This window comes from Echinops telfairi, unplaced genomic scaffold, assembly GCF_000313985.2.
Source record: "Echinops telfairi isolate 266 unplaced genomic scaffold, ASM31398v2 ScPeMD7_7457;HRSCAF=8495, whole genome shotgun sequence".
NCBI lineage: Eukaryota > Metazoa > Chordata > Mammalia > Afrosoricida > Tenrecidae > Echinops > Echinops telfairi.
In genome coordinates this window covers 35,433,597-35,456,381 of record NW_022111357.1, presented here as the reverse complement: position 1 = coordinate 35,456,381, position 22,785 = coordinate 35,433,597, and the positions used below count along the sequence as shown (strand labels likewise).

At 43.4% G+C, this 22,785-nt stretch overlaps 1 protein-coding gene across 1 annotated transcript in view; it reads left to right on the top strand.

The window, feature by feature from the left end:
- The window catches only part of SLC25A33 (solute carrier family 25 member 33), a 31,341-nt gene that overhangs the window by 7,058 nt on the left and 1,498 nt on the right, over positions 1-22,785 (top strand). The window contains exons 2-6 of the mRNA XM_013005378.3: positions 6,169-6,348; positions 12,943-13,020; positions 17,856-17,956; positions 19,390-19,456; positions 22,361-22,641. Coding sequence (XP_012860832.2) covers positions 6,169-6,348; positions 12,943-13,020; positions 17,856-17,956; positions 19,390-19,456; positions 22,361-22,641 — 707 coding nt within the window. The remainder of the gene's footprint in view (positions 1-6,168; positions 6,349-12,942; positions 13,021-17,855; positions 17,957-19,389; positions 19,457-22,360; positions 22,642-22,785) is intronic.

Sequence of the window (22,785 nt, the reverse complement as noted above, 5' to 3'; positions counted from 1 at the left end):
TGTGTGTGTGTGTGTGTGTGTGTGTGTAATTTAAAGTATTGATCATTTATCGCAAACTCCCATGTGTAATTGTAGCAGTAATATTAGGCTGTTAATAACTACAAGGTCAGCATTTTGAAACCACCTCCGGCTCAGTGGGAGAAAGATAAGGCTTTCTACTGCCGTGAAGTCAGGGAAACGGTTCTGCCCTGTCCTGTGGAGTTGCTACAAGTCAAAATTGACTCGGTGGTAGTGAGTTTGTTTTGGTTTGCCATTCGAGAGAGTAGGAGCCTATTCCGCTCAGGAAAAGTGAAGTAAGGGCTCTGGATATGAGGTCCCTGGATGGTACATACAGTGAGGACTGGCAAGGAAGCCCAGTGGAGCGGTTCTTCTGTGTAGCACCTGGCTGGTGGGGTGCCAGGAGTCAGAATAGGCTCCATTGCACCTGTTTTGGTGTAGGTGAGCAGAGGAGGCCCTGAGCAGCACAGATGGTTAAGGCTTAGCTACTCATTTGAAAAGGTAAGGTTGGGTTGTTAGCCACTCAGGTGCCTCGGGAGAAAGGCTTGGCAAGCTGCTACCAAAAGATCCTCGCTACTAAATCCCTTACAGCTCTGTGCATTTCTGCTCTGCCATGTGTGGGCATCGACTCAACAGCAATTGGTTATGCAGGGGTAAAGAGATCAATGATGAAGTATATCCATAAGTAATAAACAAGACTCTGGAAGGCAGGATGAGAGAAGGTAGAGAGTTGGGGTGTGAGCATTTTCATAGACAAAGGTGAAAGAGGAGGGGATGCAGAAAGATCCAAGGAATAGGGGTTTTCAGAGAGTAACTCTGAGACTGCTCTGAGGCATGGTTTCATCACTCTCACGGCCTTTTGAGACTCTTTATTCAAATCTCTGTGTGCTTGGCTCTTGAGTGGAGTATCCCACAGAGAATTTCCTTTGGACTCTGGAATCAGTGACTAGAACTGGATTACCTTAGAAGCAAAATTAAATTAATATCCAGGAAGTTTTCTCATGGCTGTTAAAACACACAGGCTTTTATAAACATGAGTCTAATTGCCTTTTGGAAGATTTATTTGTAGTAGTAAAAGTGCTTTCTTGGAATCTATAATTTTTCATTAAAAAATTTGTGTAGGATCATTTAGAAAACTTTCAGTTGTAAGTAATAGGGACTTTTCTTCAAACTAGCTGTAAGCAGTGAGGAATTCTTGGCAAATATACCTGAATTCTAGAGAAAGAAGAGACACTAGGTGAGGGCTGGTCTCTCATAATGTCACTGTGGTAGCTGCTTTATTGTCAGGGTGGTCCCCACATGACCACAAAGTGGATTCCAGTTTTTCTGTTTCTCTTGCCATTGAACTTAGGACCAGTGTGGGTGCATGTGCCCATCTCTGAACAGATATATGGGAAGGTAGATCATGTTTTGTTGACTTAGTGAGTCTAGGCTGGGACTAAAGATGGGTTCAGTCCCATCTAAAATTGTATGGCTTCAGAAGTACAGGGCCTTATTAGACAGAGGGAGATGGGTCTGTAGAGGCCACCAATAATTACCACTAGGTTGGTTTTAGGTTCTTCAAGCATAGCGTCCATTTTATTAGTCTATCGCAGTATCTCTCACACTGGGCCGAATACTTCTTTGTTGCCGGTACTGTCTTGTATAGGATTTTTAATAGCATTCCTGGCCTCCACCCACTAAGTGCCAATACTTGATGACAACTTGTTATACGTTTATAAAACATGCCCAGGAAATAGAAATGAAATGATGGTGCTTATTAATGAAATGGAAAATGTAACATTTTCTTTCTTTTTTATAATATTTTTATTGACACATTATTCTATAGCATTTTCTTTCTGAGCATTATTCTGGAGCATTTTCTTTATGAGCATGTGTCTCTACACCCTACTGTAGAAAGTAAAAGCCTAACATGTTGGTGTCCAGTCCAGTCCAACTCATCAGTCTTGACAGCCATGTGATGCTACACTGTCTTTCTTGGATGTTAAATGCAACTCATCCTGTTGGTGAGCACTGGCTACTAGGGTCAGCTGATACTAAGTAACCCATTTTAAATAGTGTCCACCCACCAGAGCTAGACGCTTCCTCAAGACAGATGTGTCAGGGGTGTCAGGATCTGCCCCAACTGCTCATGGCACTCTGGTCTCTGCAGTGTTGGAAGGAGCTTTTCCTGTCACCACCCCTACCCTTTCTCCATCTTAGAGATCTTGTCTGTGGAGGGAGGGAGTGTGTAAGACCAAGGAAGGGTGTCTTGGCCCCTGGCCAGCAGCTTTCTGCAGTGGGGAGGCAGCTTCATTTCCCCGGAGCAGCAGGATGTGAAGGGCTGATGGAGTGTGCTTGGGAAAGCCATGGGGAGGCTTCCTACCACATTACCCATCTTGGAATCCCTGGTTGATACAAACATTTACCGCATTTGGCTGCTCGCCCAGAAGTTGGGGTCCACCAGAGGCACTTCAGAAGAAAGACGCGGCAGCCTTACTTCCAAAGAGTCCGTCCTGGGACACTGTGCAGCACAGCTCTGCTCTCGACATGCGTGAGGTCCTCATGCAGTCAGAAATAAGTCGCCTTGGATCCTGAAGGGCAGGAGCCTCAGAAAGGTCATCCTCAAAAGGTCACCACCTCCCTGTCACTAGGGGAATTGGCTATCTGGACAAACAGAGCTTCCTGCCAGGTCATCCTTGATCGATGGCCCTCAAAGAGGTTGCCGCCTCACTGTCAGTAGGGTGTTGCTTTTTGGACAGACACAGCTTCCTGCCCTGATCGATGGCATAGTTTTGGATGAAAGTTGACCAGAGTAATGAGGGCAGCTGATTTGGGGACAAAGCAGAAATGATTAACCTGTGTCATATTTGATCTTGTTGACTTTCTGATGAAAGGATTACCCCAGATGTTCTGTTTCTTCAATGACAGCCATATTATAGAGTCCTATGTTTATTTTACTCTCTTCATTTTCAAGTGTTTTCAGATGTTATAGTTTTGGAGCACATGGTTAATCATAGTAAATAAGAATAATTTATGAGGGCAAGTCAAAAAGTATTGATACAGGATCTTTATTAAACAAAAATAATCAAAATGTGAAGCTGTTGTTTCTAACATAATCCTTTATCTAGGTTTGTACACTTCTAAAGGTAGTGTTTCCATCTCTGACCATTCCCCAAAGACTTCTGCCTTCTTCTATTTGTAACACATCAAAGCAAAGTTGGAGCGTCCTTGAGAAACTCAAATTGTGTTCCTTTAAAGTGTTTTTGTAGTTTTGGGGAACAAAAAGAAGTCTTAAGAGGCAAGGTCAGAGCTGTAGGGTTGGTGGGGGAAGATGGCCTTAGGAAATTCATGTAGGACAGCCCTGGCTGCCCTGGGAGAATGAGCAGGCACAGTGTTGTGATGGAGAAAAAAATTCCTTGGCTCAACTTACCAGTCCTTATCTCACCAATGCAGTTTTCAATTTTCTCCTGTGTGATTTAAAGAAAATTTTCAGGATTACCTCTTTGGAGACCCAATAAAAACCATTGCTATTAAAAAAAATTGCTACAACCCTGAATTGGGCTGGCCCTGCAGATCTCCCTGAAAGTCATTGCTTTGGTTGGGCCTTCTATTTCTGAAGACCTCCTACAAGACAAAGACAGCTTATTGCCCAGAGAACGTGTCTGCAGTCATGCACTGTCACCAGAGTCATGCTCAAGCACATTTTGTGTGGAGCAGACCCCGGTGGGTGTGACCGGGACCCAGCAGCAATACTTTTTGACTTACCCTTGTATTTTGTGTAAATAGGTACAGGTAAAAACACTTTTTGTAGTTTTAATTATTTTGGGGGGAACATTCCCAACATGTAATTTCCTTTAGATATGTTTTAACACTTAGAAGAAATTGTGCATACTAATCCTAAATTAGGTGTGGTGTCTCTCTCTCTCTCTCTCTCTCTCTCTCTCTCTCTCTCTCTCTCTAAATTGTTTCGTTTTGGTTTTTCTCAACACATTAGAGTTATAATGACCTGGCTGTCTGGGCAATGATTTGATAGTTAAGTGATGGGTGTTCAAGTCCATTGTTGGTTTCCCATTTTTCTCCTGTCTGATTCTGACCCTGGCCTACTTCCTTGCTTTGTAATGGATGGGCTATGGCTCACCACTCTGGAAACCTGTGATAAATAACCAGGTTAGGAGGAATTGTCACCAGGCGTTGAAATCAGGCTTCCCTTTCACGTAGCTGTGAGTTGGAGCTGACTTACTGGCACCTGACAAAAGCAACACCACCAACAAATGAAATAGCTCTCGAAGGGCCATTTTCCTCTCCTCTCCTTACCCTTACAGTCTTTTGTTCTGAGATCCGTGTTTCTCAGTGCAAATAAAAGCTGAATCATAGACCCTACTTCACAGGACAACTGGAAGTTTAAGTGCTTGTCATGCTGTACTCACTCAGTAAATGACAGTAATGGCTGTTATTTAGCTCAGCAGCTTCCAGTGCTTAGTTAGCGGGACTCTACGGGCTTCTGATTTTAAAGTCCTGCTAGGACTGTTCCCTCATTCACTGCGTCAAGGTCCGTGAGGTGCTAGGTTGGCACCTAGATTTCAATGCGTAACTTCTGGTAGAGAAGAGAACCCCAAACTCAATGCCATCGAGTTACGCTAATTCTGACTCATAGCGACCTTCCGGAGCATGGTAGAACTGTCCCTGTACATTTCTGAGATCATGACTCTTTACAGTAGAAAGCTTCATCTTTTCTCCCGTGGAGTGGCTGGTGGTTTTGAACTCCCAGCCTTAGCAGCCCAACACAACCACAATGCCACCAAGGCTCCTTGAAGACAAGCAAGCTTAAATATTCTGTGTGCACTGGGCCCTGCTTCCTCCTTGTGACTGCTGTCCTGTTGTGGGCCCTGTGCTCCACCACGGTATGCTTGGAAGCTGCCCTCCTTCCCTAGCAAGCGAGCACTCCCTCTAGTGCAAGCGACAGCTGGTAGATTCCAAGCAAGATGCAATCAACGTATGCTCCCAGAAAGCCTTACTGGACGGTGTGAGTGCGGTTAAATAAAATCTCACTGATAAGAGTGGAGAGAGATTTTATAGTAGTGAAATGCTTAAATTGCCGAATATACTTTATTTCAATTATAGCGTAAGTATTGACTGTATGCATTCTTGCCAAGGAGGGCAAGGAAAGGTCATTGGGAAGCCAGGGTTTGAGTCGAGGCCAGCGTCTTGAGCAGGCAATTGACAACAGCAATTCTTGCTAAGGAGTCGCTCTGGAAGTTTATTTGATTGAACAACAAAATGCATGGATAGTGTGCTGTGACTTGCCTAAAGATTGAAGTGAGGCTGTGGGGAAGGAATATTTAGATATCTCCTAAGCTGTTCTCCTTGAACTCCCAATGGCAGAATCCCATAGCTTAGCAAATAGTGCTTGTGGACCTGAGGCCGGGCATAAGGGGCTACGTCAGACACGGGTCCTGACCTCCAGGAACTCACTGTGCAGCAGCCTTTTCCAAAGAGGAGAGCCTGTATCACCAGCGGCCTGGCGAGGGTTTCAGATGATGCATGGCATTGCTGGTTAGGACTAGCCATCACACATGTAATTTCCTACATGCTGTTGCCCAGGGAAAGATGGAAGTGGGTATTCCAGAATAAAGAAAGGAACTGCTTAAAAGAAAATATTTGAATAGAAATGTTCAACAACGTGAAAAGGGTTCAAATGAGTGACATTGGGGAACTAGTCTCTGCCAGGAATGGGGCTGCAAAGTTGACCCCTTCTGACGGAGAGAGCTCAAGAACTTTAGCAATGAAAGTAGGCTTTCGCTTAATGTTTAATCAAGTCGAAGTTAATCAGATTTTAATAAAAATCTATAATTTTGCCAACATTGAATTTCAAAGGAGTAGCACTACTTGAATATTTTGTGTGTGCAAAGATGTGTTTTCTAGAATATTTATCCCAATAGGATAGTGAAATTAGAGCAATGACATACATGTCCAACAATGGGAAATTGTTTAAAACATTATACAGCAATACAAAATGATGTGCAACTATTACATATGGTCATTTTCTCTTTATTTGATGAGGTTTCAACTATTTTTCAACCTCCCTGTATGAACGCATACACATTTATAGAAGTAGAGAACCGTTCGTGTTTCATTTATGTAGGAAATTATGTTGCTCTTCTGACAGCTCTGTGACTTCTTTTCTTCCAGGTGTGGGGGCACAGTTGGTGCTATTTTCACATGTCCACTAGAAGTCATTAAGACACGGTTACAATCTTCACGACTGGCCCTGGGGACAGTCTACTATCCTCAGGTTCATCTGGGGACCATTAGCGGAGCTGGAGTGGTGAGACCAACGTCTGTGACACCTGGGCTCTTCCAGGTTCTGAAGTAAGTTCACTTATGCTGCAGCTGCCCCACTCCCCACCGCCCTGTACTAAACGTTTGTGTAGCGCATGCATCGGATAGGCGGCTCTGTTGTAGACTCTCTGAGTATCCAGACTTCTGAATGAGATTTCTTTACCAATGCGTCTGAACTCTGACCTTGCCCTCTTAGCAAGCAGCATGTGATCATCATCCAGACAGTTAAAGTGAACTCACTGAGGTGGCGGGAAGTCCCGGGTTCACTGGTTGCATCAATTGTTACCTTTGTCCAAAATCTTTTCCTAGCAAGCTATGGATCATTTTATTCTACTGCAGTAAAACTTAAATTTTTTTTATATCACACATGACAGGTTGTGACTATCTTAAGAGGAAGTAATAGGGAAATAAAATGTTTTTATTTTTATGCCTTTTTCTTGGGAATAAGTGTATAGTAGAGTTGCCACATAATACAATTTGTTATTTAGTAACTTTTGCATTTAAAAGATTGGTTTCATGCTTAGGTTACCTGACCATTGTACTATTTTACTGCATTAAAAGTAACGTGCTTACAACATAGTTTAGATACTCATAAGTTGCATTGGCTTATCAGTTGCTCTGCTTAAATCAGAAATTAAGGTACGTACTTTTCCATGTCTGACTTTTTAAAAGGCTTGGGGCTTTGTCCTTTCAGAGAGACCCTCAGTGGCTATTCATGAACACATGCTTTAGCTGAACGTGATACTCAGATCTTTGAAACTTCCCATTTGAGATTTCTTGACGTTTAATAGCTTTCAAGTAAAAGCATGAATGTTTTTATATTCAACAAAGACACATTGCCCTTTCCCCAGTAGATGTTTAGTTGGGAACCATTTGAGAAAGATGAAGTAAGCGGAGAAATGCTCTGTTGGAGTAATCACCACAGTTTGCCAGAGTTCAGTCGTGTTTTAGATAAGGGAGAATGACTTGGAAAGCGCGTCGTTTATTTTTAGGTACTTTTGTTTGTAAAATCTACCTCTGTCTCTCAGGAGTCCTTGCCAAAGGTGTGTGTGGGCACATCTGAGTGGGTTACGCAAAGACAGGGCCAACTGCTGGGGCCAGGGTCTTGAGTGAAAGCATCTGAAACTCCGAGTGGGGAGCTGCTCCCCAAGCCTCAGAGAATGTGCTTTCTAATTTAACCCGCGATGGGGAGTGAAGACACAGAAGGCAGAGCCGTAGGATGAAACCCAGGGAAAACAGAAATCGAGAACTGTGGAGGCACCCTTTGGTCTCAGGAAGGAGCCCTCCATCCCCACGTCCTCCAGGGCAGGGCTGTGAGGAACACCCATGTGTTGATGTGCCCTTTGACACAGTTAGCCCTCGGTGCTCCCTAAGATGCACCTTTTGTCTGAAGAACAGAGTGCTTTGCCCAGAGTGAAAGGAAGACAGGTAATTTGCCAACTAACATTTTAAGAGAAACTTCCTCTTACATGCTTGCCAAATAACTCATGACTCATGAATTCCTGTTTACTGTAACTGGAAACTGTTGCCCCAAAGTTGTGGGTGTCAACGGGGCCCAGCCACTAAGGTAAATAGGAGTGTTTCTATAGTGCAAGTTTTTTAAGGTTCTTATTTCATAGAGATGCCCAGCATCTCGATGTCTCTGTCGCCAGGACACACCTCTGTGTGTATTCCTAAGATTCTCCAGTCCACATCAGCTATTTAATAGCTTCCAAATGGGGGTGGGGGGGCACTATTATGTAATATGGGAGCCCTGGTACTGCATTTGTCTATTGCTCAGAAAGATTTACAGCACCTCGGAAAGTGACCAGCAGAAGTCTGCTAGAAACTAGGCTAGTCTCTGCACCTCTCAAATGGAAGCCGCAGACTCAGACTTCTAGAAGCGATTCTTCCTACTCACTGGCTGCAGCTTGTGAACCCTTGGTAAATGATAAATTGTTATTATTTTCATATCTTATATGTCGATCATTGTGATCGGTTCCCCCTTTCTCTTCTCCCCCCACCTTCCCCTGCCCTCATGGTCTCACTACTCATTACTGTTCCTGAGGGGCTTATCTGTCCTGGATTCCAGTATGTTGCGAGCTCTTTTTTATATCAATGTACCTGCTCCGGTCTAGCCAGATTTGTAAGGTAGAACTGGAGTCATGATGGGGGGGTGGGGGTTGTGAGGGAAGCATTTAAAAGAACTAGAGGAATGTTGTGTGTTTCCTTGATTCTGTACTGTACCCTGAAGGCCTTCCTTGTCTTAAGTAAAGAATTCCATCTTGGTTCTTATTTCTCTCAAATCCTTCAGCAAATTCTTAGCAATCTTGCTTTCAGATTCTGACTCCTCTTCTCTGCATTCTCCACTGCCCTTCTGGTTGAAGCCACTGTCCCTCTATCCTCTGGTAGCTCATTAGCTTCCTGATTGGTCTTCTGGCTCCAGCCCTTGCTGCCCTCACCATCCTCTCCACAAGCAGGCAGTCCGCTGCTCACTTCCCTGTAGGGATTACCATCTCCCTCTGAGGAAGCCAAAGCTCTTACTCTGGGCACCCAGGTTCCACACAAGGGCCCTTCCCTCCCGTGACTTCTCTGACTTCATTGCCAGTGACTCTTCCCCTCACCCAGCTCCTCCTAGCTGAGAACATTTTCTGCTCCGGGCCTTTGTGCTCCCTTGCACGTGACGTCATCACCCCACTTGTGACTGTTGCCGGAAGGCCAGGGAGCAGCTGCTATTTACCACTGAACCTTCCCTCTACTTGAATGGTTCTCCTTAGCACTTACCTCCATCCAACAGACGTTGTACTTTATGGACTTTTTCTTCCACTGGAATTGAACTTCCTCAGAGGTAGGGATTTGGATTCCAAAGTATTCCCTGAGGACCTAGAATGCAGCCTGTCTCCCATTAGGCATTCAGTGTGTGCTGAAGGACTAGATCTTGAGATATTAGGAAGTTCATGCATATAAAAGGCTTCATGTACTTATAAATAATAACGATTAGCTGTTATTGTAATATGATTTTAATATGTACCTTCTGTACTTTTAATCATAAAATTTAGAACTTTTTAAAAATAATTTTTGGGGGGGCTATTACAGCTCTTATCACAATCCATACATACATCCATTGTGTCAAGCACATTTGTACACTTGTTGCCATCATCACTTTCAAAACATGGGAAGGGGTTATATGTAGATTATGTGATCAGTTCCTAATTTCTGCCCCCACCTTCGCATTACCCTCCTGGTACTACTCTCATTATTGGTCCTGAGGGGTTTACCTGTCCTGGATTCCCTGTGTTGTGCGCTCTCACCTGTACCAGTGTACATGCTCTTGTCTAGCTGGATTTCTTAGGTAAAATTGAGGTCGTGACAGTGGCGGGAGGAGGGAGGAAGTACTAAAGAACTAGAGGAAAGTTGTGTGCTTCATCAGTGCTATCCTGCACCCTGACTGGCTCCTCTCTTCCTCGTGACCCTTCTGTGAGGGCACGTTTGTGCAGAATCTGAATAGAGACCACGAGGCTGTCATTCCAGCAGGAAAAGGAAATCTGCACAGTTCCATCAGGGTTTTGCCCTTTCACCATCCTCATTCCATCTGTACGCTGGGCAGGTGACCAGAGTGTGGACTGTACGATGAAGAACTTGGCATCAGGATTGGAGGAAGGCTTAACCTGAGATATGCAGATGACACCACCTTGTTTGCTGAAAGCAAGGAACACTTGAAGAACTTGCTGGTGAAGATCAAAAATTGCAACTTTCAGCATGGATTGCAACTCAGTGTACAGAGAGCTAATATCCTCAGAACTGGGCTCATATACAGCATTGTAATATACAGCAAAGATGGAGATTGTCAAGGATTTAATTTTGTATATATATATATTTGTTGCTCATGGAAACAGCCATCCAGAAATCAAGTCATATATAGCATTGGGCAACTCTGCTATATAAAACCTCTTTAAACAGTTAAAGAGCAAAGATGTCATTTTGAGGACTAAAGTGTGCCAGACCTGAACCATGGCATTTTCAGCTGCCTCGTGTATGTGAAAAGTAGACTCTGAATAAAGAATAGGAAGTGTTGCATTTGAATTATGAGGTTGGTGGAGAATATTGCAAGTACTGTGGACCACCAGAAGAACAAACAGATGCTGGGTTGAAACCTAAATGCCAGTGGGTAGTTAAAAATGTTGATCTTGACGTAGCATACTAGCATGTTCAGATGGGACGTTTGTCTTAGACTTCTGTACCATGTGCATATTATGTCCTGTGTTCCAGTGAAGTGTTCCAAACAAGACTCTTCTGCATTTTTCCCTAAATGAAGGTTTGCGTGGCTGTGGGAAAATTTGTCTAGTCTTTACAGGCTTTATTTTGAAGCTAAGTGTACCATTTATAGTAGGAACTTGATTGTTCCAGAAACGTTTTGTAAACATGCACTAGGGTAGAAGTTTGGGTTATGTAACAGAGACTTGACTCTTTGCCAATGTTACTGTGCATAACTGTGAGGACTGTCTCTCTGCAGTTCTTGAAAGGCCCAAGTCACTTGAGGACATGTGTTCCCCACTGCATTATGGATGAGCGGCTTTGTGCTTCCTGGAGCCAGAGACTTCCTTCATTGTGTTAAGTGGCTCCTGGCCTGCACAGCTTATGGGGATGGTGACCACAGAAAGCTAAATACTTGGCGTTTGGACTTTTTTTTATTATACACTATGAGCTATATGTCACTGTAAGGTGTGATTTGAGAAATGTTTTTGTAGAGAGTTCAGCTTTTTCTAACACACTGCTGATTATAGAAAGATAGTAAAAAGTAGCTAAAATAAAAAATATTACATTCGCACCATCTCTAGAAAAGGCCAAATGGCTTATTTTCGGACCACTGTGAAAATTAACTGAAACTCCTTGGATTCATTCAGACATGTTTTATGTGCATTGTTTACCCCAACCAGCCCTTGTGGGCTAAAATAGTATTGTTATAGCCTATGGCAAGCTTTTTAAAGAAAGATTTGAAATAAAATGCAAGAATGAAGGGTGGTACGGATGACTTGTTTAGACTCTTTCTTTAGAGTCCACAGTTTTGAATGTTTAGCCACATTTGTGCTTTCACTTGTCCTCTGTTTATGTACTTTTTTTTTTTTTAACTATTTCGGACTAAGTTATATGTATCATGTCCCTTTTCCCCTTGATACCTGTAATCCCTATGCCTACAATGTACCTATTCAAAAAGTGCCATTCAGTGGTTTCTACGTCTAATCACAAAGCTGAGCAATCACCACTACAATCTAATTTGAGAACATTTTCATTCTCCTTAAGAGACCCTGATCCATTAGCGATCAGTCCCATCCTTGCGCGCCCGCCCCCCACACACACACACCCCGTTGGCAGCCTGGGTCTGCTTCCTGTCTCAGTCATTTGTCTGTTCTGGAAAGTCAGTCTAAATGTAACATGTGCTCTGTGGCCCTCGGTGACTGGCTGCTTACACTCAGCATGCTTGCAAAGTTCCAGCTGTGTCATCCGTTAAAGTACCTGAAACTTTAAACAACTTTAAACAAAACTCATTCCAATCCATAAAAGTTATTAGAAGCATCAGGAATTTCTATTCCTGCTCTCTACGTAGGGCTACATTTTAATGGTAAAGATCTAGAAGAGTTGTTAGGTGCCATCCGGTCGGTTGCGACTCATAGTGCTCCTGTGTGGAGCGGAACCAAAGACCTCCCTGTCCTGGGCCATCCTCACAGTTGTTCAATGTACGAGCCCATTGTCGCAGCATCTTATCGAGGGTCTTCCTCTTGATCACTGCCTCCCGACTTTACCAAGCATGATGTCTTTTTTTCAGGGACTGGTCTTTCCCGTCCCTCTAGAAGAGAGGAGAATTGTGGATTAGGAATCAATTCAAAAGACAGACCATCCAAAGAAATCTCCAAGCCTGTTTCTTGGTGAATCTTTGCATTGACCCCCACTGCCAGACGTTCATGCTTCCTCAGCTCTGCCTCCCAATTCTGAAAATGGGGCTCCTGGGGGCAGTGGGCCAGCTTCTGGAGCTTCCGACTGTCGGATACTCTAGGACAGGCGTCCTCAAGCTACAGCCCGTGGGCCACATGTGGCCCGCTGAGGACATTCATCCGGCCCGCTGGGTGTTTTTGCCCCGTTTTTTACTTCAAAATAAGATATGTGCAGTGTGCATAGGAATTTGTTCATGGGTTGTTGTTTTTTAACTATAGTCCGGCCCTCCAACAGGTCTGAGGGACAGTAAACTGGCCCCCTGTTTAAAAAGCGTGAGGACCCCTGCTCTAGGAGCACATGTTCTCCGTGAACAAGAGCACTCCCTTTCTATATTGAGCACATAAAACGAAAAGCCAGGCCCCTGCAATGAGGAAACTTGTCAGAGAAGACAGACTCATATTTTCCCCTAATAGAAAGCAATAGAAGAGTAGTCAGACTGCACACTGTCAACGGTGGAAAACCCTGCAGGACTTGGAGAAGCAAAAAAGGCTCCCCCAAGTTCCAGCTCTCACAGGTTGCACTGTATTACAAACTGGCAAGAGTTTGAGGTCTTACAAATTTTATCTTCTTAAGAAACTAATGTAAAAGCTGACTCTTTGTTTCCATACGCTTTGTCTAAGAGGTTTGAGAGATAAATCTTTTCTTATTATTCAGATCCATCTTGGAGAAGGAAGGACCAAAGTCACTTTTCAGAGGCTTGGGTCCAAATTTGGTTGGAGTGGCACCATCAAGGTAAGCATTATGCTCTTCAGCTGACTTAAACCAACACTCTGTATGGTGCTGAGCCATTTCATGTGAGGGGGATGCTGGGATGAAAGATTGGGATTTGCCTAAATATGTTCAACATCATCAGATAGCAGTGCTAACTAGAATTACTGTGCTAGAGTGGAAAGTGCTGCTGGTGGGGGTTCTGGACAAGCCACTTGGGATTTCTTTGTCCTTTCAACAACAACAAAACCCTGATATTTAACGTTTTTGAAAAACAGTCACGGCATTATCTTTGATATGAGAACTAGACTTCAACTTTAAATAATACTTATTCCAATCCAGAAGAGTTATTAGAAGCATATGGAATTTCTATTCCTGCTCTCTCTATGTAGGGCTATATTTTTTTTTAAATCATTTCATTGGGGGCTTGTACAACTCATCACAGTACATACATACATACATGCGTCAAGCACATTTGTACATTTGTTGCCATCATCATTCTCAAAACATTTGCTTTCTACTTGAGCCCTTGGTATCAGCTCCTCATTTTCCCTCCTCCCTCCCCGTGCCCCGCACCACTTACGAATAATAATTTATAAATTATTATTATTTTGTCATGCTTTACACTATCTGATGTCTCTCTTCACCCACTTTTCTGTTGTCCGTTCCCCAAGGAGGGGGTTATATGTAGATCCTGGTAATAGGTTCCCTCTTTCTACCCCATCTTCCCACCACCCTCCCGGTATCGCCACTCTCACCACTGGTCCTGAAGGGTTCATCTGTCCTGGATACCCTGTGTTTTTCAGTTCTTATCTGTACCAGTGTACATCCTCTGGTCCAGCTGGATTTGTAAGGTAGAATTGGGATCATGATAGTGGGGGGAAGGAATTTTAAGAACTAGAGCGTTGTATGTTTCATCAATGCTACACTGCACCCCGACTGCTCATCTCCTGCCCACGACCTTTCTGGAAGGGGATGTCCAGATGCCTACAGATGGGCTTTGGCTCCCCACTCCGCACTCCTCCTTATTCTCGATGATAAGATTTTTTGTTCTTTGATGCCTGATCCCTTCAGCACCTTGTGATCACACAGGCTGTGTGCTTCTTCCATGTGGGCTTTGTTGTTTCTCAGCTAGATGGCCACTTGTTTCACCTTCAAGCCTTTAAGACCCCAAACGCTATATCTTTTGATAGCCGGGCACCATTAGCTTTCTTCACCACATTTGCTTATGCACACATTTGTCTTCAGCTATCGTGTCAGGAAGGTGAGCATCATGGAATACCAAGTTAATAGATCAGAGTGTTCTTGCATTGAGGGAGTACTTGAGTGGAGACCCAATGTCCATCTGCGACCTTAATGCTAAGCCTATAAATATATGCACATAGATATATTTCCCCATTATCATATGTAAATATATTTACATATGCACATGCCTGTATTTAGACCTCTATAAGTGTCCTTTGGTAGGGCTATATTTTAATGGTAAAGATCTGGAAGAGTTGTTAGATGCTGTCCAGTCAGTTGCGACTCATAGTGATCCTGTATACAGCAGAACTAAAGACCTCCCCGTCCTGGGCCATCCTCACAGTTGTTCAGTGTTCGAGCCCATGGTCGCAGCATCTTATTGAGGGTCTTCCTCTTTTTCTCTGCCCTGTGGGTTTGTGAGTGAGAGAGAGCGAGCGAGACTCTGATGATCTTATTAAATATAAACATTGACTTATAGTCAGTGTAATCTAAGCTTTGTTCATCAAAATGTGGGATGCAAGCAGCAGCACTGCCTATCTGGAAGCTGGTTAGAAGTGCACATTCTCAGGGTATCTCCCAGGCCAATATAGAGATCTACATTTTAACCAGCACCCCTGGTGATTTATTTCTATGTTGATGTCTTGATCTAAAGGGATTTTAAAAGCTTTTAGGCTTTACCTTATATAAAACATTCTCATTTTTGTTACACAATTTAATTCTCTTTAAAGATTGTTAGAATATATAAAACTGGACTATGATACTGTAAGCAACTGGCCACATGAAACTAGGAAATACAGATTAATGAAAATAAAAACATCAGTTCCTCAGTCTCACTACTAGCTATTTTTCAGTTACTTGTTCTCCTAGTGGCTACTGTAAGGGAGAGCATAGTTAGAGAACAATCCCATCTTCTCAGAGTTCTTCTGGGCAGTCCTGAGGTGCGGACATAAAAGTGTGTGTGTGTGTGTGTGTGTGTTTTGATAACTGACTGGAAAGGTAGATAAACAGCTAGGACTAGAGTTTGCCTCCTGAGTTCTGAGGGGGACTCGGGGTGGGGTAGATATATATCCATTTATTTTCATGCTCATACTAACGTCAGACTTTAAAGAGAAGTAAGCCTTACAACCAAAATGAGAATGTTTCATATAAAATGAGACTAAAGCTTCAACAGTTCCTCCAGACCAGTGCCCTCTGTGTACACAACTCACCTGGGAAGGTCAATACTGTAAAATGTGACCGTTGTTATTAAATTCTCTTCGTCTTCTAGAATTTTGTAGCATTTGCACATCATTTAGTTAAAAAATAGCAAGTACCCAGAGACAAGGGAACTACAAGTGATTTAAAATCGATGGCAAGGAGGGCGCAGGATGCCTGGTCCTGGGGCTTGATCAAGTGCAATGTAGCTTAGAGGTATTATTGAAAACTGAATGAAGGTCAAACATAGTGGGACAAGAGGAAAATTGAGGAAATATAGAGGAAAGAACCAGGAGGCAAAGGACATTTATAGAGGTCTAAATGTAGGCATGTACATAGTAAATATATATAAAATAGGGAAATAGATCTATGTACATATATTTACATGTTAAAGTATTAAGGTAGCAGACGGACATTGGGCCTCTAGTCAAGTACTCCCTCAGTACAAGGACACTTTGTTCTAATAGCCTGGCATTCTATGATGCTCACCTTCCTGACACCATCACTGAAGACCAAATGGGTGCATAAGCAAATGTGAAGAAAGCTGATGGTGTTCAGCTAGCAAAAGATATAGCATCTGGGGTCTTAAAGCTTGAAGATAAACAAGCAGCCATCTAGCTGAGAAGCAACAAAACCGACATGAGAGAAGCACACCAGCCTGTGTGATCATGAGGTGTCGATGGGATCAGGTATCAATGATCCAGAACAAAAAATCATATCAATATGAATGAGGGGTGCAGAGTGGAGACCCAATGCCCATCTGTAGACAATTGGACATCCCCTCACAGAAGGGTCACAAGGAAGAGATGAGCCAGTCGGGGTGCAGTATAGCACCGATGAAACATACAACTTTCCTGTAGTTCTTTAATGCTTCCTCTCCTCCCCCGCACCCCCCAACTATCTTGACCTCAGTTCTACCTTACAAATTGGGCTAGACCAGAGCATGCAACAGATAAGAGCTCACAACACAGGGAATTCAGTACAAATAAACCCCTCAGGACCAATAATGAGAATAGCAATACCAGGAGGGTGGGGGAGAAAGGGGGAATTGATCACAATGATCGACATATAACCCCCTCCCAGGGGGATGGACAACAGAAAAGTGGGTGAAGGGAGACAGCAGTAAAAAGTAGTAATTTATCAATTATCAATGGTTCATGAGGGAGGGTGAGAGAGGGGAGGAAAAAATTAGCTGATACCAAGGGCTCAAGTAGAAAGAAAATATTTTGAAAATGATGATGCCAACAAATGTTCAAATGTGCTTGACATTTGGATTGTGATATATGGGTTGTGATAAGAGTTGTACAGGCCCCCAATAAAATGATTTTTAATAAATAAATGTAAAGTATTAGTTTGAGGGACAGTATGGGATGGATGTAGCATTATAAGTAGATGGTAAATATTGAATATATGTACTAAATAGAATGTGGGCGGGGCTAATATTGCCTTGTATAGATTCCTGACTATGTCACTCGTTTAAAACAGTTGGGACCTAGGGATGGGGGGAAATGAAGGAGATACAGGAACACAACAAAAGTAGTCAAGATCCTGTTACAACCTGGTCTGTACTGGATTCCTTGGCCAGCACAGATAATCTCAACTAGTCCCTGCTAGCAGGAGGGAAGGCAGACCCAGAGGGAGAAGGGAAGGTGGAGGGGCTTGAGGAGAGTGGCATAGTTCAGCCCCTCACCTCTGGGCATCAGGATTTACCTCTATCTGAAAATATCATGACTGTTCTTACTTGATTCTCTCAGTCTTCCCAAAAAGTTCAAATAATTATATTTGACATTCTCATTTTGGTGTAAGCATGATACAATTTTCAAAGATTACAAAATTTAAAAGGGAACGAACATCAGAATTTAAGGTGAATGGATTCATTGGATCGTATAAGTTATGGGAAAAAAAACACCCCAAAACAACAGTAATAATAATATATTAAGGGTTCAGGAGAGTAGTGTTGGGGAGGGAGGGGATAAAAGGGAACTGACATCAAGGAGTTCAAGTAAAAAGAAAATGGATCGTAGATGATCATGGTAACAATTTTAGAACTATGCCTGATCTGTTGGAATGATGGATTATAATAATGTCTGTAAGAGTTTCCAGTAAGTTAAAAAAAAAAATTTTGGTATATGGTAGCACATAGAGGATTAATTAATTCAGAATGAAAACTGCAGGAGGACTTAGGCATTTTGATAGCGCTGGTTCCCCAGTTATATGTTGGACACCTTTGTTATCAGCATCATTTCTGGAGTGGCAGGGGCTTCCTGAAAGGGCTTGGTTTCAGCAGTGGTACTGGAGATTATTTTGGTTCTTTATCAACTTTTTCCCATATTAGTTTTGGACATTTTCAGATGTTGCAGGGGAGTGTGTGGGGTGTGGTGCCATCACAATTTCTTTACAGTTTCTCTTTGTTCTAACAGGGCTTTGTACTTTGCATGTTACTCCAAAGCCAAAGAGCAGTTTAATGGCATTTTCGTGCCGAATAGCAATATTGTGCATATTTTCTCCGCGGGCTCTGCAGGTATGTCACCCTCATGAGTGGAGAGAAGAGTTCTCATTTTCCGGAAAGCTTGTGTTGTGCCCACTAGCTTGTTTTTAAAGTGATACCTGCTTCTTTGGCACTTAAAATTGTTTTGTAAAGCTTTATATTAGAACTGATACATGTGTCCTTGTGCCATTTGAAACTTAGTTCCGGTTTCTTTGACCACTAAGGCTTATTCCATGAAAAATGTACATGCTATTAGCGTTATGTTCCTTTAAAGGAATATTAATGCTTTTTGTTCCACGTCCCAAAGCAGAGCAGATTTCTTCATAGTCGTGCCCCACCCCACTTCCATGTCCACCTCATCCTGGCCACACACAGAACCCTTCTGGATGATTTATTCAGGATGTGTAGTTGAACTTCTTCAGTAGGATCAGCAGCTGATCGATCAGGTAGCCCTTGCTCTCTCTTCATGGGGCTGTTTCCCTCGCAAAAGAACCAGTTGAATTTGTAGCTTTCTAGAGTGAAAGCTAGATGATCTTTTATATATACTTTTGTGTCCGTGTAAATAGAAAGATGCTGTAGAGACCTTAAATTGGCATTTTATGAAGGCTCTAGGCCTGCCGGCCCGTAAGGTATCTCCTGTTTTGCTAGTCTTAGTCGGTCCAAACGAAAGCACTCCCTTTATAGATGGTAAGGGCTGACCCAGAGTAGACAGTGTGTTAGCAGAATGGCGGGCTTTTCTGCTTGCTATGGAGGGGATACAGAGCTTCAAAACAGACTGGTTTTCATTTATTCCTTACTTCATAGGCCAGTAATGAGTTAGCTGTAGCTGAAAAATGTTAATCAGCGTTGTAACTTTTGCAGAAATAATTTAGAAGAATCCCCTGGGATATAAAGCAGACCTGAAGGGAATTTTTGAAACTCAGTCTTCCTAATATCTAATTATTTTACATACGTGGAGGTGTGGCATTGGCAGAGTCAGCCCAGCCCCACCGCACTGCAGTGTCTTGGTGGAGTTGGAATCTCAGGCAGTGTTAACATGGAGACTCTTACTTTAACCAGAGAATGGCACCTATTAGCGGAGCAGGCTTAAAACTGCAGTTGTCATCAGTGATTAGGCAAGTATTCCAGTTTCTAGATTCTGTTCCAGTAAATGGAGACTTAGTTCCTAAAACGCATTATTTCTGGACCTGAATTTTATAAATTGAGTTTTAGGATAGTTCCGTAGTTACCACAGACATCACCTAGGTTGTGAAGGTGAGACAGGGATCTAGAAAGTTGCAGCAAGGTTTCTTTTAGCCCCAACATTACCAATTTCGTGTTGGTATATAACTTTAGGTATAAATTGCAACTGCTTCCTACTGCCCGTTCTTATTGTGAAAGCTTCAAAGTTTATCTTGTATGGACAGCTTTTTAAAGCACGGACCATAGATAATGCTAACTTGTTTGTGTTTCTTTCTTTCTTTCAGCTTTCGTCACAAATTCCTTAATGAATCCTATATGGATGGTTAAAACCCGGATGCAGCTAGAACAGAAGTAAGCTATTCATTGTTTCCATGCCCACTTTCCTAGATAGAGGAGGAATTCTTAGGGGGTTGTCTTCCTCCCATTCCAGCTGAGGAGTCTCAGCCCTCCTCAGCCTTTCTCTTCCTTGAATGTCAGCATGTGTAGAACTTCTTTTGTTTTGAGCTTTGTGCTGCAGACCACAGTGGGGAGACAGGGCCAGCCTAGGAGCGCGCATGCCCTGGCATTTCCAAACGTGACTCCATTGGGCACTGTCAGCATGCCCCTCGGAGGGAAATATGCCTGGCTTGCTTCCGTGTTTCCCCACTAGGGAAATAGCAGGGAGGGAGACACAGGCCCATCTGACAGGAGCTGCAGCCCAGTGGGGAGGACAGAATGTAAGAAAACAATTAGAGCCTGCTCTAAAAGGGACCCAGGGTGCAACAGGACTGTGGGGCATCGCTAATACAGTCGGTAGGTGGCTGGTGGCTAGTTGCTCCATGAACAACCGATTCCTTTGCTGTAAGATCAGAACTGGATGGGTCCCAGCTACCTTTACTGTATATTTTGATCAGAGATCCTCCATCTTGATTAAGTGGTGGGAAAATATATAACAGACTTTAAAATTCTTATGGAATCCAGATTTCTGGGTATGTGGAGGCTAAATAAACCCCTAAGAACTATTGCTGTGAGAGAATCTTTAAACCTTGATCCAAAACGAGCTCTCGAAGTCTTCTTTAAACCAAATAATAGTTTATCAGCTAGTAAAGAATGTCTGCCTTGAGCGTTCTATTCTTTTAAGAACTACCTACCCAGGGGAGTCTGGGAGAAATGGGGAGCCAGTAACAGTACGTACAATAATGTTCTAAAGTGGATTGTGGTGGTGATTGCACAATTCTTTTAAAAATATTTTCAAACATTGTATGGTATGTGAATTCTGTATCAATGAACTGCCACCAAGTCAATTCAAGGATTCTCTACCTGAGATCACATTGAGGACCGTAGAGAGGACAGGGTGCGGGGAGTTTGTTGGGGAGGAAGCACTCTGAAAAGGAGGGTCAGAATTCAGTTTTACAACTCAAGAATGCAATCAGTATTACCGAATTGTACATGTGGAAATTGTTCTGTATATTCTCAAGAAGTAAAATAAAAAATTTTAACTTAGAAATGAAAGGGTATGCACAGTAGAGAAAGTTAAAATCATGAGGCACCGAGATCACCAGCGATCATCAGGAGGCGCGTGTGGGTGGAGCGCACCAGGCGTCTGTGCCTGCGCTGGAGAAAAAGAAGCTGGGAAAGCCAGTGGGGACCCAATCCTGAAAGGGGCGGGGCTTGCAGAGTAGACTGGGCTCTGTGTCATAGAGACTGTAAGAAGCGATTGGATGGGCAGTGTTACCCCAGGGAACTCTCGGCTAGCCCTGGAGACCATTTTGTTTGTCGCAAGTTGGGTGAGGTGCTAGTGGCATCTTGTAGAAGTCGGAGACCCTGCTAAACAGCCTGCCTTGACAGCAGGGAGGCCTCTGGCCCCAGGGTACAGGTCCAGGGGAGTGATCTGAACGTGATTTGAAAGGTCAGTTCTGCTGTGGAGTATGGCTTCTAGAAGAGAGGGCAGGATACTCCTGGAGGCCGGCTGAGCGTGCAGAGGTGATGGGCTGAAGGACGATAGCTTCACAGGAGGCTGTTAGCTTGTGAGCAGTGTCAACAGCCCGTCACCTGGCACCAGGCAGTGGAGCAACCAGTTTTCTGGTTTTCATTGTTGCTTGGTACCATTGTCTCAGTTCTCTAACACTGCCCAGTCCTGCACCAATATCATGATCGTCATGTTGCAGCCACTGTGTCAATATTATCAAGGGTCTTCCTCTTTTTTACTGCCTCCCCCCCTTCTAAGGAGCATTCTGTCTGTACTTCTTCCAAGACAGATTTGTTTATTCTTTTGGCAGTCCACAGTACTTTGAATATAACAGAAGCCATATGACCATATAGCCCATATATAAATAAAACTATATTAGTAATTTTAGCTGGGGCCCCTTGTGGTGCAGGGGAAGGTCTGAAGTTCAAACCACCACGGGAGAAAAACAGGGCTTTCTGCTCCTACCGGGGCAGTCCTACCCTGTCCTGTAGATAGGCTCACCGTGAGTCAGAATTGACTCAATAGCAGCGAGAGGATTAGTTGTTTTATAATCTGTTTGGCATTTATAATGATATTTGTTATAAAATCATGAAATAAATAGCCTAAAAGTTCATAATTTTGAAAGAGTGCCAATATGCTCTCCACCCTGTCAGAACTTAGGTGACTGTAGCTTTAGTATTTCCTAAGCATATTTTTGTCATTCCAAACTAGCTGTCGCTGAGTCAGTTCTCACTCAGTGACCCTCTAGGACAGAGGGGAACTGCTCCCTAGGGTTGACAAGGCTGTACATTTTTACAAGAGAGAGCTACCCCGTCTTTCTCCCACAGAACGGCTGGTGGATTTGAGCTGCTAACCTTGCAGTTAGCAACTCCACGTGTATCCCACTGTACCACCAGTTCTCTTTTATTAATTGTGATTAATCTTCCCAAATAATCTCACCCTGCTTAGAGCATTTCCCTGTAGTTCACTAACTCATAACCATTTTCAGCCTTGTGTGTGCACAGGGTGTAGCTGTGACTCCTGTTTTTAGATATTTAGATTCTTTTCATGACGTGTATCACTGTTACTTCCTGTGATGATTATCTTTTCAAAATTAGATCAAAGGCTATGAACATTTTCTGGCATCTCTTGATACAGATAGACTTAACTCCTTGTGGACCAGCCAAGTGTCATGCCTCCCCTGGGCCAGGATGACACAGGTCACCTGTTGTGGAACTTGTCTGCTCCTGAGAGTCACCGGGTGTCGAGCATGCAGTCACGCACTGGCTGGTGCACGCACTAACAGACCTGTCGTTGACCTTGTGCAGAGTCCGAGGCTCCAAGCAGATGAATACACTCCAGTGTGCGCGCTATGTTTACCAGTCAGAGGGCATCCGTGGCTTCTACAGAGGGTTAACGGCCTCCTATGCTGGCATCTCAGAAACCATCATCTGTTTTGCTATTTATGAAAGTTTAAAGAAACATCTGAAAGAAGCTCCTTTCACCTCTTCTACAAACGGGACTGAGAAAGAGTCCACAAATTTCTTTGGACTTATGGCAGCTGCTGCTATTTCGAAGGGGTTTGCCGCCTGTATTGCCTACCCTCACGGTACGTTGTGCCTTTTCTCTCTGAGCCGGGAGAGAGCTGGTGGGTCTGGGTGAGTTGAACTTCTGTAGGCCAGATCCTGCAGGTAAGGCCTGGGGTCCACATGTACATGGTGTGCAGGCGTAAACATCCAGCTGTCAGCCCACC